This window comes from Cylas formicarius, unplaced genomic scaffold (assembly GCF_029955315.1).
Source record: "Cylas formicarius isolate icCylForm1 unplaced genomic scaffold, icCylForm1.1 PGA_scaffold_12__32_contigs__length_19106922, whole genome shotgun sequence".
In the NCBI taxonomy this organism is placed as follows: domain Eukaryota; kingdom Metazoa; phylum Arthropoda; class Insecta; order Coleoptera; family Brentidae; genus Cylas; species Cylas formicarius.
Window position 1 is genome coordinate 4,813,504 of NW_026844225.1, and position 18,880 is coordinate 4,832,383.

The 18,880-nt window shown below is 30.2% G+C and overlaps 2 protein-coding genes across 3 annotated transcripts; both read left to right on the forward strand.

The window, feature by feature from the left end:
* The first annotated feature begins 1,490 nt into the window (after window positions 1-1,490).
* LOC132695759 (uncharacterized) lies at window positions 1,491-7,911 on the forward strand. Its single transcript, XM_060660215.1, has 4 exons — window positions 1,491-1,836; window positions 6,201-6,401; window positions 7,528-7,724; window positions 7,835-7,911. The coding sequence occupies exons 1-4, from the start codon at window positions 1,491-1,493 to the stop codon at window positions 7,835-7,837; spliced, it is 747 nt and encodes a 248-aa protein (XP_060516198.1). The 3' UTR covers window positions 7,838-7,911.
* Window positions 7,912-14,351: 6,440 nt separating this feature from the next.
* Window positions 14,352-17,407, forward strand: LOC132708516 (uncharacterized). Of its 2 annotated transcripts, none has more exons than XR_009619980.1 (3): window positions 14,352-14,527; window positions 15,654-15,850; window positions 17,346-17,407. XR_009619980.1 is itself a non-coding variant. In XM_060680847.1 (3 exons), the coding sequence occupies exons 1-3, from the start codon at window positions 14,353-14,355 to the stop codon at window positions 15,961-15,963; spliced, it is 375 nt and encodes a 124-aa protein (XP_060536830.1). In that variant the 5' UTR covers window position 14,352; the 3' UTR covers window positions 15,964-16,037. The 2 variants fall into 2 exon arrangements, 1 of the variants encoding a protein (XP_060536830.1); XM_060680847.1 differs by lacking the exon at window positions 17,346-17,407 and adding an exon at window positions 15,961-16,037.
* Window positions 17,408-18,880: the final 1,473 nt, after the last annotated feature.

The window sequence follows — 18,880 nt, forward strand, 5'->3', positions numbered from 1 at the left end:
AGCTTCGCAGAAATTAGTATAGTTAGATTCTAGGTACTAATGAATATGAATTAATTGACCCTTTATTCTGTTCTTATAGAAATCCTTAATAATCATTCTCGGTGTCCCAAAATGAAAAGCTAAATGGTCATATTTTACCGTGTACGATTTTTTTTAAACTTTGTTTCTTCACCTAAATAATTCTCTAAGCAGTGCATTGAGCTCTGGCCTGGAGAATATTAAACTCATGTAATATTGATACAGAGTGTTCATTAATAACATAATAAATATCTATTATAATCCAGACAATAAACTATCAAAAATAACAATAAAATAATCACCAAAAATATTCGTTTAATTTAATAAAAATCTGTTTTCGCTAGCCTATCATAATTATATAATTTCTTTAAAATTTTATTTTGTAGGGATTGCATTGTATTGAAATTTGTTTCGGTGAACATTCCCCATACACTTTTCCATATTGTATTTAAAATAAGAAAGCTAGTATTTTCCCCAGAGGAATGGAGCACCCCGTATATATGGAAAACTAAAAATTTAAAAATCTAGGTGAAACTATGCAGCTTTTCTATTCAATTCATTTTTCTATCGTTCGTAGTTTTTGTATTAAGGAGTTGGAAAATCTGATTTCGGACACCTTGTACAAAGTTAATGGTTGAGGCGGTTTAGATTTTAAATAGTTTTTTTACAGGGTAACGTTTTGTATTACCTGCTGGTTTATTATTGAATTTAGGTAATCCATATTTAAAAAAAACTTTGATTGAATAGAAATATATATAGGTTGCACCAAATTGGCCATAACTTCTAAGCTACCAATTTTTGTAATATAAGTTACATATATTAAGTAATACAGAATTAAATACCAAACCCAATAAAAATGCCAAAAAATTGGTCTTTTTAATTAGAAAAAACATATTTTATGGTCATTCGTAACCACCCTGTATAATATATTTTGTCCATTAAATATGAACCACTTCTATGGATCTATACTAAAAATTCCCAATTTTAGTTTCAGTTTTAGACGTATTTTTATTTCTTCGATAGATTAAGTTTCAAGTCAAGTCAGAAACACTTATTTTTTGTGGTTCGTTAATCTGGAAAAAGATCAACATTTACTGTAATAACATTAATGGTTAGACTTGTGGCCAAACGCGAAATCTAATTAAGTAAATTATCCGGGACAATATAAAACAATGTCGGCAAAAAATGTTTGAATTATCCACAAAAACCGATTGGGTTTCAGAGCAATCTTATTGCAGTGATGCAATTAAGAATCATCTCTACGTCAGAATGGTTATTATTATAAGGTAATTGCACCGATATACCACTACATCAATTGTATGTCAAATTAAGTACCCATTAGTTTCAGGTGACCTACAAAAGGCATTTAATGTAGTTAAACGACTGGTTAATGTTCCCAATTTTGATGATTTTCTTTAAATAAGCTGCCAAATTTTACTCAGAGCTTTAGCTACCGAAAGTTATCTTTAGAAATGAAGCTATCCAGAGAAATTTTGCTAATTTTACTGACGCAATGTCTTTGCATTATCGCGTGTGACTTGGACAACGAACTTAAGCTTTCCGACGAACAAAAAGTAAAATTTCAAAAAGTGCTTCTTAATCTATTAGGGATTCCGACTGGACCGAGAACAGTTCCAAGGAAAAGTATGGGAACAGAAAGCTCGCAGTTTCTCTTGGACGCATTTCGGTTTATAGACGTTTCGAATAACAGAGTGAAAAGGTACACGAACAATCTTCGGGAAGAGGATATAACAAAAATCCAAAAGAGTGATATGATTGTCACTCTACACAATACAAATAAGAGGGAGCATCGCATTGGTAAGTTGAGCAAATTATATTCGTTATCTATTTAATCAATCAAAATTGGTAGAAGTTAATAAAATAATATATAAAATTAAGGCTCCGTTATAGGAAAAACTGTTAATTATTTAAGGCCCTGCGCACGTCATTTTTGACAAGATTTGTCGAAACAATTTTCCGTATTGTACTTATATAAGAAGGCTTTTACTTACCCCAGAGAAATCAACACCTATGTTTGGTAGTTTTTGTGTTAAGGAATTTTTAATGATAAGTTTTAAATGATTTTTGTACAGGGTAACATTTTGTAATTGTTGATTGTTGATTTTACATTGAATTTAAGTAATGTTTACATAGAAGTATATATACTCGTATATATATATATATATATATATATATATATATATATATATATATATATATATATATATATATATATATATATATATATATATATATATATATATATATATATATATATATATTCTCAAAGAATCGTTTTTCCTCAAAAAATGGAAAAATTAATTTTTTCTCAAAGACTACTCCAAATTTGGAATGCTATGTAGTCACAAAAAATACTACAATTTTTACAAAAAATACTTTATTTTGATAAATGGATTTTCATCAAGTAAAAGCCACCTCAGTTCAATTTTTACAAAAAATACTCAAAATCAAGCGAATAATTATAATTTTTGAAAATATTCATAGCATTCAATTGAAAAAAAATAAAGTTATTGTTATCCTATCCTATAAATATATCCTATCCTATAAATAAAATTTTTGTATTTAACTTTTTCTTCTCAGTGTCGCACTTATTGTGATAAGATATAAGAGTATCTTAAATGGACGACCCTGTACACTGTATGTATCGATTTGGAAATAAATGACAAAAAATTAGTTTACTGCTTAGTTATTACAAAAACATTTAGTAGTCATAAATATTGAGTTTTTGATGTGTGCAACAAATTTCCATTCTTATTATCGAAATAATAGGAAACAACTAGATAAAATAGAAGCAATATTAATAATTATTATATAATAATAATTATTTTATATTTATTATTTATTATATTTATCCACAATTACGGATTATGTATATTATTTTCAATTCCCTCTTTCATGTTATTATTTATTTAAATCATAATTTACTTTTTGAATATCTAGCACACTCTACTTAATGATGACTTGTTTTCTCTTGCTTCTGCAAATTCATTTCTTTATCGACAGCTTTATTGCAGGTACTTGATGTGACGCCATATTATTTTAACATGTATATTTTATTTAAATCTAAAAAGATGAAACCGCTTTACTTACTATGTGCAATATCATCTGAATGAAGTTTATCCTGCCTTTTCTTCCAGATCTTTAATTCAGTCTTCTTCTCTGATCCACTTAGAATAATTTTCCATGTCAGTTATTTTAACTTTTAACTCTTTTCTTCTTTCTTCTTCATGATCAAGCTGTGTAAGAGCTTCTTCCATGATTTTTTTACATGCCGATCCATAGGTTGCATTAAGGGGGCGTACAATTAAGGGGCATATACATCGCTAGGACAGAATAAATTAAACTATTTTTGCTCACTGATGGCAAAACTCAGTATGAAACCATAGCTTTTCCATTTCTTGATACCGGTTGACAGACTTTCTGCTTGCTAGTCTAGATGCGAAAAGACTTCTTTTTCTTTGATAGCAAAACTAAGAAGTGTTTGTTAAAAGCTACCTCGTGTACATTTGTCGATTTAGTTTAGATGTTGTTTTATCTACTTGTAACGAATATCTTCATTTTGATTTTGAAGATTTTAAAGTGAGTATAATTAAACGTTTCTTAATTAATTAGGTAGTCAAATTGGCTACCTGCAGCTTCATTACAAGCTTTTTCTCAGCAACACAACACTTTCTTCTGATTGAATTCTTTTTTGTAAATTTAAAGTAACTGTTTGTCTGGATCACCATGTGTCCGGGGGAGGTTGTACCGTACACAGGATGAATGTCAATAATTAAACGAGCGATTTTTGGGTCCTTTTTGAAAAGAAAACTTCATATGAAGATATCTCCTAAACTCTTAACTTTGGAGATACAGGGTGGTAAAGTTTTCAAAAATAAAATATTTTTTTAATATCTGTAATATTACTTTAGATATTTTAATGAAATTTGGCACACATGTGTTATGTATTAAGAGGCATTATTCATTTATTATTTTATTTATTATTTTTTTAAATACACCAGTGGCGTGCGTACGGAATTTCACATGACCATTTTGGAAGACATTTATGGTGCGCCGCTGATTTCCCTTAAAATAAAAATCTCTAATTGTTTCTAATCTAATTTATAATTTCTTGATTTCTTCTCCGTATGCTCATAACAATATCGTTAATATGACAGCATGTTTACTTAAGTAATTCTCTATATGTTCTATTAAAATACTTCAAAAAATCGAACTACGAATACAAAGTAAACACTGAGGTGTATTTTTAAAATCTTTATATTTATTTCTTATCATTGTAGTATGCGGTGTCGGTAAGAATTATTAATTCTGTTGTTAATGCGGTTGTGTGATATCAGTTTTTAAATTCAGTTCTTTGCATCTTATTAATTTGGTGTATAAAATAATCTAGCATAGAGTCATCATATCAGATAGGCGAACATTTTCAAATGTACATAGAAGGTTTGAACTTTGAGGGCAAATAATAATTTTAAACGAGCCCATCGGACTCCAGAAATTCAAGAAGCAGTTTTTTATTCTATTGATGAAAATTCTGAACTTAATACTAGAGAAATTGGAAGAATAATCTGAATATTTCGCACGTCTTGGTTTGGAAAATTTTGCACGATTTTCAGTTGTACCCATATCATAATCAACGTTACTTGCCAGAGTTTTCCCCTTGCGTGTTAATTTTTATCAGTGGTTTTCGAACAAAATTACGCATATATCGCTTGTTGGCTAATTTTTCCGGAAATGCAATCAGAAACTTGCACATGCAGTTGTAAAATTTAAATATCAAGAACAGTTTTCGGTAAATGTTTTTGCTGGAATTGTTGAAAATTACTTAATTGGATCCTTTTACATGCCAGAAAGGCTAAATGGCTATACTTATAGCCGGTTTTTAGAAGATGATTTGCCCATATTGCTAGAAGAAGTACCATATTTAATGTGGTTCATGTATGATGGCGCTTCTGCTCACTTGAGTGTTGCAGGAAGAGAATGTTTAAATCACAGATTTAATAACCGATGGCCCTCTAGATCCCCCGATTTAAATGATTTAGGCTTTTTCTTATGGGGGCATCTTAAGGGTCTATTTTATCGCACCCCATTTAACACTTTAAAAGAGTTTAAGAATTGCGTAAGAGCTTCCTGCGATTTAATAAGAAACACTGGTATACTTCAAAGAGCTGAAGCGTGTATTTTTTATGGTGGAGGACACTTTCAATAACTTATGTTCTAACTTCTATGTTTTACTTTTTTTCAAAAAGTTGTTATTAATTTTTTAACGGACAATTTTGTTAAAAATTACTAATAATAAGTAGTTTGTTTTTTAACAAGAATCGTTTATTCATTATCTTATTGTCATGATATTATATTATGTTATTTCATTAAAATTGTAAAAATAAAAAAAACAGTCTTCTAATTCCGAAGGACCTAGTCGGTAACTAAAAACTAGATATTTTGTTTTTGATAGCTATTTTATTTTTTACACATTATCGATTTAAAGTGGCGGCCTAATTAAATAATTATATAAAAATATTATTGGTTCATAGACAGTCAGTGCATATGCATTTATTTATGAGCAGATTTGGTCTCTTAATTTATTTTTAGTCGCACGGTTTTCACTTAAAAAGAATAACTGAGCATGTACGGAACAGGTTTTTATTTTTGTAAGTGAAAACCGTACATCGGCTCAAAAATTAAGTTCCTTAAGAACTGATTGGAAATTGTAAGAATAATTATTACTTTAAGAGAAATCAGTGGCGTATTATCAGTGTCTGCCAAAATAGACCGGTAAAATTAATTACGCCCGCCACTGGTGTATTGTATTGTGGTACACTAAATTGCCACTTGATATATTGTACATGCGTGCCAAACTTTACCACCCTGTACCGTAAAAGTTAAAACTATCATATGTTCATATGTTTTCTTTTTAAAATGGAACCAAAAATCGCCCGCTTAATTATTGAAATTCAATTAGAAAACACCCTGTATATTTTGTATCTCGTCATATACGCCCAACTGTCATTTTTTGTATGATGAATATGGGAATATGGCGTAATGTATTGTGGGATAGTACTTTTAACCATTTTAAGCGAAAACTTCAAAATAACAAGATTCAGTTTTTTTCATCAATATTTTACAACCAAGGTATTATTTAATGTAGCGGAATTTTTTTTTAGGTAATACGAATCGGATCTACTTTTCCATGCCTAAATTGCCAGAAATACATAAAATAAACGGAGCTGAGTTGAAAGTTTACCAGGATGCCAAAGTCAATAAGCTACCGTTTCTAAAACTATCAGTTGCTGTGTATAGGCTAGTTAAAACCTTCTTGGGCATACCTGAATTAGAAAAGATTTCCGAAAATATAACCACGAAGGGTAAGTGAAAGTGAACGATTTTTTTAATAGTATTAGTGATTGATTTATTATTTATTTAATAAGAGTACTGTTTGAGATTGCTATGTTAACTAAAATAATATGTTTTCATTTTGCAGAAAATATGTATTTTAATAAAAGCTAACTATTTTGATCAATTTTAATTCAAGTGATAAAGTATTATCATAAAATCTTGATAAATGGTAGTACATACTCATTACAATATATAAAAAAAACCAAAGATGGTCCCAGTTTTTACTAGTCCGGACCATCGGTTGATCACGGTGAATGATCATGACTGCAATAATGCTATTAAAGTTTTTATCTACTCTTGGGCATTTTTGGGACAATAAATTGAATTACTTCAAAGTAGTAGTACGGAAATCGAAACACAAAATATATAAATACATTCTGTTGTATTACGTAATGTAGAGGATAAGTCAACGATAGAGTAAATTTGATTATCTCATAAAATCAAAAGAAAAGGTGCCTCAGTATTTTACCTGTTTCCATTCGTATACTAAGAATGGCAAAACCCACCCATTTACCTGCCAGTGTTCTAACCTACGCCCCAGTGTCCTACACTCGACAAAGATAGCAGCAATTACTGAATAATTGCAGTCGTTTCCGCTACAAAACGGCCGCATTTTTGAAAAACTGCTGCCGAAATTCGACAGGGTGCATTTAATTATTATGGATAGTGGACGATATTCTAGATTTAGTGAAAGTGTACCAAATGTATCGACAAGAAAAAGAAAAATTACCGATATCTGTTGAACTATAAGATGAACAATCAATTTTATTCTGTTTGGAATTTTATTGCCGACTATGCAATCACAAATGTACTCTTGAAGCACATATTCAAATGATATCTAAAGCGCAAAGGATTTTAAAATTTCTCTACATACCTTGTTGTACTGATAAAGGCTTATAAATGAGCTTTGTATTAGTTTATTGCTCAGTTTATTGATGGTAAATGACCTTCCATTTATAATAGGCCAGGAAAGTCATGATCATTTATAGACTATAAGGATTTGGTTGTGTAAGTCTTGGGATGGTATTGTAAAAGTTGGAAACTGAATAAGAGGAAATAAGCCTCTAGAAATATTTTAAATCGTTTTCATTTCAGACTATACCGGTTGGCTCACTTTCGATATATCCAAAGCGTTCACATCCTGGGTTTCCCAAGCAGCACACGCATTTAAGTTGTATATCTCAGTTCACCCGGTAGGAACTGACAAGGCATTACCTTCATCGTATATAGGGATAGATTTTCGTACAACAAATCGACCTTATGTTGTAGCATTTTTGAAAACCAATGAAAAGGTACGGCAAGTATGGTGTGTTTCAGAGTATATTGTCTCGGGCCGTCGTCCTAAATGTAATGACGACCTTTTACTATAGTCCGTTTTGATTTAAACTTCTTTCTTATTTAGTGAAAGTGACATACTGTCCACTAAGTAATCCAAACAATAAATGGAAGGCTACAAATGGATCTATTCCTTGGCCTCCTATTGCACCAGATATAACCCTACTTGATTTCCACTTGTGGGGTTATTTAAAGGGAGAAATTTATAAGGAAAGATACCAACACGTTGACGTTAAAGGCTGCAATAGGAGAAAAAATAAACCAGATAGATGGTAGCACAACATTAAAGGCAATAGAAAAACGTGCTTATAAATGTATTGAAGTACGAGGTTGCTGTTTTTAAACACCTTAAAACAAATTTAATAGTTAATCATATATAAATTAATTTTTTTAAAGTTTTTTTTCTATATTCTTATTTCCATGTTTTTTACACTTAAATAAAACAATAATAGGAAAATGGTTATTTTAAGTTTTAGGCTAATGTTGCATATAAACTTTTTTCTTCTTTTTGTGATTTACGAACGTTAGAGAAAAAAATATACAGGGTGTTCCATTTCAAAGAGTACGTTTTTCGCTTTTTTTCCTAAATTTTACGTTCAATTGTTTTCATCATCGTAATCAGTGGAAAAAATGTTGCTAATTTGTTAATTTTACCTACTTTGTATCTTTACTCATAACAAATAAAAATATTATATGCTTATTTTCTCTTGGAAAAAAGCTCTTATAAAATATCAGATCAAAAAAACTTCAGAGACAATGAACGAAAAACACCGGAATTGTCAAACTTAAACTTAAAGCTTACTTTTCAATTTTTGATGAATAAATAAGGTGGGCATGCTAAACAGTGTATTTTTCAAATAAATTTACATTTTTTATATTATTTATATTTATTTTACTAGGAGAGAATTAAAAGAACCCATAAAAAGGTGCAGTTTTTGTGATGTGTTACGTGGGAAACAAAAATTTAAGAAAGAGAAAATCTTAAAAGAGTTGTTAAGTAGTGTAGTTAAAAAAAGTGTTTATTTGGACTTTATTATGTAGTGATTTGTGAAACCTTTTCTTTAGTATTTCTTAAATGGTTGTTTATCAAACTAGAATTCAATTTAGAGTAATTTAAAAAAAAATATTTTCGTTTTTGCTTTCTGAAAGTTAATGTTAATTTATTAAGAAGTTCTATCCCTTTTGATTGTAGATGCTAACCAAAACTTTATCATGTAACATTAATATTAAAAAACACTTACTATGTTTCGGAATAGAATAGTCAAAATGGATCCAGTTGAAAGATTATTTAGAAAAATTGAAAAATGCCCAAAAATATTTTTTCACTACTGTTGTCTAAAGACCCTCGAAACATCAAAATCTAATTGTCATAGAAAGCGGATAATTTCAAACATAATGACTTGAAAGTTTCGAAAATGGTATCGATAATCGCAGATTTTCTACCATGTATAGATTGCAACCCGTTTGCCTCGAAGTATATCACCAGAGTATTCAGTCTTTCCTAATCATATAGAGGGGGAGGCGTGCAAGCTAAAGACATTGAAAATCACATTCAAAGAACTGCATTGGGATGACTGGGTCATAGCTCCAGAGACATATATTTCCGCATTTTGCCAAGGAGGGTAAGTCATCTGGAGATTTTAAAGTCGCATTCATAGTTGTACCTCAGATCTTGAAGATACCTTAGCATGGACTTGATGCTAATGACCTCCTTGATCCAGGAAATTTCTACAAATTCCACTCTTTAGCTCTTAATAAACATTGAAATAATTTCACTCGTTTCAGATGCAAATTTCCTTTGAAATTGCCCATAAATGCAACCAACCACGCCATAATACAAAGTTTGATACACGTGAAGATGAATTCCAAATATCCAGAACCGACTTGCGCACCTACAGTCCTGAATCCGCTGACAATTTTATACCAGGATCAAAACAACGTTGTTCTAAGGACTTACGAGGATATGATTGCTGGAAACTGTGGGTGCCACTGACTTCATTTTGCTCACTTCGATCACATCATATGATTTGACGTTGTGTTGACGCTCGGTCAGTATTAATCACTATGGAGGGGGAAGTGAATGTGCAAGCAAAGCGTTGCCAAGATTTTCGATTTCTAGAACAGCTAGGCGTTTCTCTTAATGTTAGAAATAATAAAAAAACTTATGGACAAAATTGGTTTGGACTCTTTTAAACAACCCACAACCCCCTGTATATTAACGGATTTTTCTAAACGTAGGTGATATTATGTCCAATGCAAGGATGGAATAGCAAGGAGATATCGGAAACCATAGGAGATGAATGAAATGAGAAGGGCTTTAAAGAATTTTATTAATTTGATTTTCTTTTGAGAAATTGGAGAAAATATAAAGAGCTGGATTTACTATTTTTGTGCGCAAGACCAGTACGCCAAACATGATCTTAGAATTTATACATTATTAAAACAGAATTTTTATTTATTTTATGTGCGCCATATAAAATAATGTTATTATTAGATAGAGCATTAAGCATTTTTAGGTTCACAAAAACAAATTTTTATTTTTCTGTATAGTAAGCCAAACAGACATTTGGAAAAAGCAAAGTTTATGTTTATTCAAACCGCCAATAATATAAAAAAAATTAAACCAAATTTCTTTAATTACTAATTTACATTGGAATAAAATTAAAAAAAAAATTATATATATGTTATGTAATCCAATAATTAATCTGTATTGTTGATAAACTAATATGTTTGGTAGTTTTTGTGTTAAGGAATTTTTAATGATAAGTTTTAAATGATTTTTGTACAGGGTAACATTTTGTAATTGTTGATTGTTGATTTTACATTGAATTTAAGTAATGTTTACATATATATATATATATATATATATATATATATATATATATATATATATATATATATATATATATATATATATATATATATATATATATATATATATATATTCTCAAAGAATCGTTTTTCCTCAAAAAATGGAAAAATTAATTTTTTCTCAAAGACTACTCCAAATTTGGAATGCTATGTAGTCACAAAAAATACTACAATTTTTACAAAAAATACTTTATTTTGATAAATGGATTTTCATCAAGTAAAAGCCACCTCAGTTCAATTTTTACAAAAAATACTCAAAATCAAGCGAATAATTATAATTTTTGAAAATATTCATAGCATTCAATTGAAAAAAAATAAAGTTATTGTTATCCTATCCTATAAATATATCCTATCCTATAAATAAAATTTTTGTATTTAACTTTTTCTTCTCAGTGTCGCACTTATTGTGATAAGATATAAGAGTATCTTAAATGGACGACCCTGTACACTGTATGTATCGATTTGGAAATAAATGACAAAAAATTAGTTTACTGCTTAGTTATTACAAAAACATTTAGTAGTCATAAATATTGAGTTTTTGATGTGTGCAACAAATTTCCATTCTTATTATCGAAATAATAGGAAACAACTAGATAAAATAGAAGCAATATTAATAATTATTATATAATAATAATTATTTTATATTTATTATTTATTATATTTATCCACAATTACGGATTATGTATATTATTTTCAATTCCCTCTTTCATGTTATTATTTATTTAAATCATAATTTACTTTTTGAATATCTAGCACACTCTACTTAATGATGACTTGTTTTCTCTTGCTTCTGCAAATTCATTTCTTTATCGACAGCTTTATTGCAGGTACTTGATGTGACGCCATATTATTTTAACATGTATATTTTATTTAAATCTAAAAAGATGAAACCGCTTTACTTACTATGTGCAATATCATCTGAATGAAGTTTATCCTGCCTTTTCTTCCAGATCTTTAATTCAGTCTTCTTCTCTGATCCACTTAGAATAATTTTCCATGTCAGTTATTTTAACTTTTAACTCTTTTCTTCTTTCTTCTTCATGATCAAGCTGTGTAAGAGCTTCTTCCATGATTTTTTTACATGCCGATCCATAGGTTGCATTAAGGGCGTACAATTAAGGGGCATATACATCGCTAGGACAGAATAAATTAAACTATTTTTGCTCACTGATGGCAAAACTCAGTATGAAACCATAGCTTTTCCATTTCTTGATACCGGTTGACAGACTTTCTGCTTGCTAGTCTAGATGCGAAAAGACTTCTTTTTCTTTGATAGCAAAACTAAGAAGTGTTTGTTAAAAGCTACCTCGTGTACATTTGTCGATTTAGTTTAGATGTTGTTTTATCTACTTGTAACGAATATCTTCATTTTGATTTTGAAGATTTTAAAGTGAGTATAATTAAACGTTTCTTAATTAATTAGGTAGTCAAATTGGCTACCTGCAGCTTCATTACAAGCTTTTTCTCAGCAACACAACACTTTCTTCTGATTGAATTCTTTTTTGTAAATTTAAAGTAACTGTTTGTCTGGATCACCATGTGTCCGGGGGAGGTTGTACCGTACACAGGATGAATGTCAATAATTAAACGAGCGATTTTTGGGTCCTTTTTGAAAAGAAAACTTCATATGAAGATATCTCCTAAACTCTTAACTTTGGAGATACAGGGTGGTAAAGTTTTCAAAAATAAAATATTTTTTTAATATCTGTAATATTACTTTAGATATTTTAATGAAATTTGGCACACATGTGTTATGTATTAAGAGGCATTATTCATTTATTATTTTATTTATTATTTTTTTAAATACACCAGTGGCGTGCGTACGGAATTTCACATGACCATTTTGGAAGACATTTATGGTGCGCCGCTGATTTCCCTTAAAATAAAAATCTCTAATTGTTTCTAATCTAATTTATAATTTCTTGATTTCTTCTCCGTATGCGAACATTTTCAAATGTACATAGAAGGTTTGAACTTTGAGGGCAAATAATAATTTTAAACGAGCCCATCGGACTCCAGAAATTCAAGAAGCAGTTTTTTATTCTATTGATGAAAATTCTGAACTTAATACTAGAGAAATTGGAAGAATAATCTGAATATTTCGCACGTCTTGGTTTGGAAAATTTTGCACGATTTTCAGTTGTACCCATATCATAATCAACGTTACTTGCCAGAGTTTTCCCCTTGCGTGTTAATTTTTATCAGTGGTTTTCGAACAAAATTACGCATATATCGCTTGTTGGCTAATTTTTCCGGAAATGCAATCAGAAACTTGCACATGCAGTTGTAAAATTTAAATATCAAGAACAGTTTTCGGTAAATGTTTTTGCTGGAATTGTTGAAAATTACTTAATTGGATCCTTTTACATGCCAGAAAGGCTAAATGGCTATACTTATAGCCGGTTTTTAGAAGATGATTTGCCCATATTGCTAGAAGAAGTACCATATTTAATGTGGTTCATGTATGATGGCGCTTCTGCTCACTTGAGTGTTGCAGGAAGAGAATGTTTAAATCACAGATTTAATAACCGATGGCCCTCTAGATCCCCCGATTTAAATGATTTAGGCTTTTTCTTATGGGGGCATCTTAAGGGTCTATTTTATCGCACCCCATTTAACACTTTAAAAGAGTTTAAGAATTGCGTAAGAGCTTCCTGCGATTTAATAAGAAACACTGGTATACTTCAAAGAGCTGAAGCGTGTATTTTTTATGGTGGAGGACACTTTCAATAACTTATGTTCTAACTTCTATGTTTTACTTTTTTTCAAAAAGTTGTTATTAATTTTTTAACGGACAATTTTGTTAAAAATTACTAATAATAAGTAGTTTGTTTTTTAACAAGAATCGTTTATTCATTATCTTATTGTCATGATATTATATTATGTTATTTCATTAAAATTGTAAAAATAAAAAAAACAGTCTTCTAATTCCGAAGGACCTAGTCGGTAACTAAAAACTAGATATTTTGTTTTTGATAGCTATTTTATTTTTTACACATTATCGATTTAAAGTGGCGGCCTAATTAAATAATTATATAAAAATATTATTGGTTCATAGACAGTCAGTGCATATGCATTTATTTATGAGCAGATTTGGTCTCTTAATTTATTTTTAGTCGCACGGTTTTCACTTAAAAAGAATAACTGAGCATGTACGGAACAGGTTTTTATTTTTGTAAGTGAAAACCGTACATCGGCTCAAAAATTAAGTTCCTTAAGAACTGATTGGAAATTGTAAGAATAATTATTACTTTAAGAGAAATCAGTGGCGTATTATCAGTGTCTGCCAAAATAGACCGGTAAAATTAATTACGCCCGCCACTGGTGTATTGTATTGTGGTACACTAAATTGCCACTTGATATATTGTACATGCGTGCCAAACTTTACCACCCTGTACCGTAAAAGTTAAAACTATCATATGTTCATATGTTTTCTTTTTAAAATGGAACCAAAAATCGCCCGCTTAATTATTGAAATTCAATTAGAAAACACCCTGTATATTTTGTATCTCGTCATATACGCCCAACTGTCATTTTTTGTATGATGAATATGGGAATATGGCGTAATGTATTGTGGGATAGTACTTTTAACCATTTTAAGCGAAAACTTCAAAATAACAAGATTCAGTTTTTTTCATCAATATTTTACAACCAAGGTATTATTTAATGTAGCGGAATTTTTTTTTAGGTAATACGAATCGGATCTACTTTTCCATGCCTAAATTGCCAGAAATACATAAAATAAACGGAGCTGAGTTGAAAGTTTACCAGGATGCCAAAGTCAATAAGCTACCGTTTCTAAAACTATCAGTTGCTGTGTATAGGCTAGTTAAAACCTTCTTGGGCATACCTGAATTAGAAAAGATTTCCGAAAATATAACCACGAAGGGTAAGTGAAAGTGAACGATTTTTTTAATAGTATTAGTGATTGATTTATTATTTATTTAATAAGAGTACTGTTTGAGATTGCTATGTTAACTAAAATAATATGTTTTCATTTTGCAGAAAATATGTATTTTAATAAAAGCTAACTATTTTGATCAATTTTAATTCAAGTGATAAAGTATTATCATAAAATCTTGATAAATGGTAGTACATACTCATTACAATATATAAAAAAAACCAAAGATGGTCCCAGTTTTTACTAGTCCGGACCATCGGTTGATCACGGTGAATGATCATGACTGCAATAATGCTATTAAAGTTTTTATCTACTCTTGGGCATTTTTGGGACAATAAATTGAATTACTTCAAAGTAGTAGTACGGAAATCGAAACACAAAATATATAAATACATTCTGTTGTATTACGTAATGTAGAGGATAAGTCAACGATAGAGTAAATTTGATTATCTCATAAAATCAAAAGAAAAGGTGCCTCAGTATTTTACCTGTTTCCATTCGTATACTAAGAATGGCAAAACCCACCCATTTACCTGCCAGTGTTCTAACCTACGCCCCAGTGTCCTACACTCGACAAAGATAGCAGCAATTACTGAATAATTGCAGTCGTTTCCGCTACAAAACGGCCGCATTTTTGAAAAACTGCTGCCGAAATTCGACAGGGTGCATTTAATTATTATGGATAGTGGACGATATTCTAGATTTAGTGAAAGTGTACCAAATGTATCGACAAGAAAAAGAAAAATTACCGATATCTGTTGAACTATAAGATGAACAATCAATTTTATTCTGTTTGGAATTTTATTGCCGACTATGCAATCACAAATGTACTCTTGAAGCACATATTCAAATGATATCTAAAGCGCAAAGGATTTTAAAATTTCTCTACATACCTTGTTGTACTGATAAAGGCTTATAAATGAGCTTTGTATTAGTTTATTGCTCAGTTTATTGATGGTAAATGACCTTCCATTTATAATAGGCCAGGAAAGTCATGATCATTTATAGACTATAAGGATTTGGTTGTGTAAGTCTTGGGATGGTATTGTAAAAGTTGGAAACTGAATAAGAGGAAATAAGCCTCTAGAAATATTTTAAATCGTTTTCATTTCAGACTATACCGGTTGGCTCACTTTCGATATATCCAAAGCGTTCACATCCTGGGTTTCCCAAGCAGCACACGCATTTAAGTTGTATATCTCAGTTCACCCGGTAGGAACTGACAAGGCATTACCTTCATCGTATATAGGGATAGATTTTCGTACAACAAATCGACCTTATGTTGTAGCATTTTTGAAAACCAATGAAAAGGTACGGCAAGTATGGTGTGTTTCAGAGTATATTGTCTCGGGCCGTCGTCCTAAATGTAATGACGACCTTTTACTATAGTCCGTTTTGATTTAAACTTCTTTCTTATTTAGTGAAAGTGACATACTGTCCACTAAGTAATCCAAACAATAAATGGAAGGCTACAAATGGATCTATTCCTTGGCCTCCTATTGCACCAGATATAACCCTACTTGATTTACACTTGTGGGGTTATTTAAAGGGAGAAATTTATAAGGAAAGATACCAACACGTTGACGTTAAAGGCTGCAATAGGAGAAAAAATAAACCAGATAGATGGTAGCACAACATTAAAGGCAATAGAAAAACGTGCTTATAAATGTATTGAAGTACGAGGTTGCTGTTTTTAAACACCTTAAAACAAATTTAATAGTTAATCATATATAAATTAATTTTTTTAAAGTTTTTTTTCTATATTCTTATTTCCATGTTTTTTACACTTAAATAAAACAATAATAGGAAAATGGTTATTTGAAGTTTTAGGCTAATGTTGCATATAAACTTTTTTCTTCTTTTTGTGATTTACGAACGTTAGAGAAAAAAATATACAGGGTGTTCCATTTCAAAGAGTACGTTTTTCGCTTTTTTTCCTAAATTCTACGTTCAATTGTTTTCATCATCGTAATCAGTGGAAAAAATGTTGCTAATTTGTTAATTTTACCTACTTTGTATCTTTACTCATAACAAATAAAAATATTATATGCTTATTTTCTCTTGGAAAAAAGCTCTTATAAAATATCAGATCAAAAAAACTTCAGAGACAATGAACGAAAAACACCGGAATTGTCAAACTTAAACTTAAAGCTTACTTTTCAATTTTTGATGAATAAATAAGGTGGGCATGCTAAACAGTGTATTTTTCAAATAAATTTACATTTTTTATATTATTTATATTTATTTTACTAGGAGAGAATTAAAAGAACCCATAAAAAGGTGCAGTTTTTGTGATGTGTTACGTGGGAAACAAAAATTTAAGAAAGAGAAAATCTTAAAAGAGTTGTTAAGTAGTGTAGTTAAAAAAAGTGTTTATTTGGACTTTATTATGTAGTGATTTGTGAAACCTTTTCTTTAGTATTTCTTAAATGGTTGTTTATCAAACTAGAATTCAATTTAGAGTAATTTAAAAAAAAATATTTTCGTTTTTGCTTTCTGAAAGTTAATGTTAATTTATTAAGAAGTTCTATCCCTTTTGATTGTAGATGCTAACCAAAACTTTATCATGTAACATTAATATTAAAAAACACTTACTATGTTTCGGAATAGAATAGTCAAAATGGATCCAGTTGAAAGATTATTTAGAAAAATTGAAAAATGCCCAAAAATATTTTTTCACTACTGTTGTCTAAAGACCCTCGAAACATCAAAATCTAATTGTCATAGAAAGCGGATAATTTCAAACATAATGACTTGAAAGTTTCGAAAATGGTATCGATAATCGCAGATTTTCTACCATGTATAGATTGCAACCCGTTTGCCCCGAAGTATATCACCAGAGTATTCAGTCTTTCCTAATCATATAGAGGGGGAGGCGTGCAAGCTAAAGACATTGAAAATCACATTCAAAGAACTGCATTGGGATGACTGGGTCATAGCTCCAGAGACATATATTTCCGCATTTTGCCAAGGAGGGTAAGTCATCTGGAGATTTTAAAGTCGCATTCATAGTTGTACCTCAGATCTTGAAGATACCTTAGCATGGACTTGATGCTAATGACCTCCTTGATCCAGGAAATTTCTACAAATTCCACTCTTTAGCTCTTAATAAACATTGAAATAATTTCACTCGTTTCAGATGCAAATTTCCTTTGAAATTGCCCATAAATGCAACCAACCACGCCATAATACAAAGTTTGATACACGTGAAGATGAATTCCAAATATCCAGAACCGACTTGCGCACCTACAGTCCTGAATCCGCTGACAATTTTATACCAGGATCAAAACAACGTTGTTCTAAGGACTTACGAGGATATGATTGCTGGAAACTGTGGGTGCCACTGACTTCATTTTGCTCACTTCGATCACATCATATGATTTGACGTTGTGTTGACGCTCGGTCAGTATTAATCACTATGGAGGGGGAAGTGAATGTGCAAGCAAAGCGTTGCCAAGATTTTCGATTTCTAGAACAGCTAGGCGTTTCTCTTAATGTTAGAAATAATAAAAAAACTTATGGACAAAATTGGTTTGGACTCTTTTAAACAACCCACAACCCCCTGTATATTAACGGATTTTTCTAAACGTAGGTGATATTATGTCCAATGCAAGGATGGAATAGCAAGGAGATATCGGAAACCATAGGAGATGAATGAAATGAGAAGGGCTTTAAAGAATTTTATTAATTTGATTTTCTTTTGAGAAATTGGAGAAAATATAAAGAGCTGGATTTACTATTTTTGTGCGCAAGACCAGTACGCCAAACATGATCTTAGAATTTATACATTATTAAAACAGAATTTTTATTTATTTTATGTGCGCCATATAAAATAATGTTATTATTAGATAGAGCATTAAGCATTTTTAGGTTCACAAAAACAAATTTTTATTTTTCTGTATAGTAAGCCAAACAGACATTTGGAAAAAGCAAAGTTTATGTTTATTCAAACCGCCAATAATATAAAAAAAATTAAACCAAATTTCTTTAATTACTAATTTACATTGGAATAAAATTAAAAAAAAAATTATATATATGTTATGTAATCCAATAATTAATCTGTATTGTTGATAAACTAATATTGATTAGTATATTTTATTAATATAATATGTAATATTTACAGTCACAATTATTAAAGTACATGTGGTGTGATGGTTTCAAATGCTTCTAAAACAAGCTGAAGTAAATCTTCCTCTGTTTGAAAATTACGTTGTTATTTTATGTTCTTCAAAGATAAGATTTGGCAATACTGCAGGCCAGGAAGTCTATTTGATAGATATTTTCGAATTATGAGCCCCATCTTGTTGAAACCAAATGTTTTTGACCTTCTCCGTGGTAAAA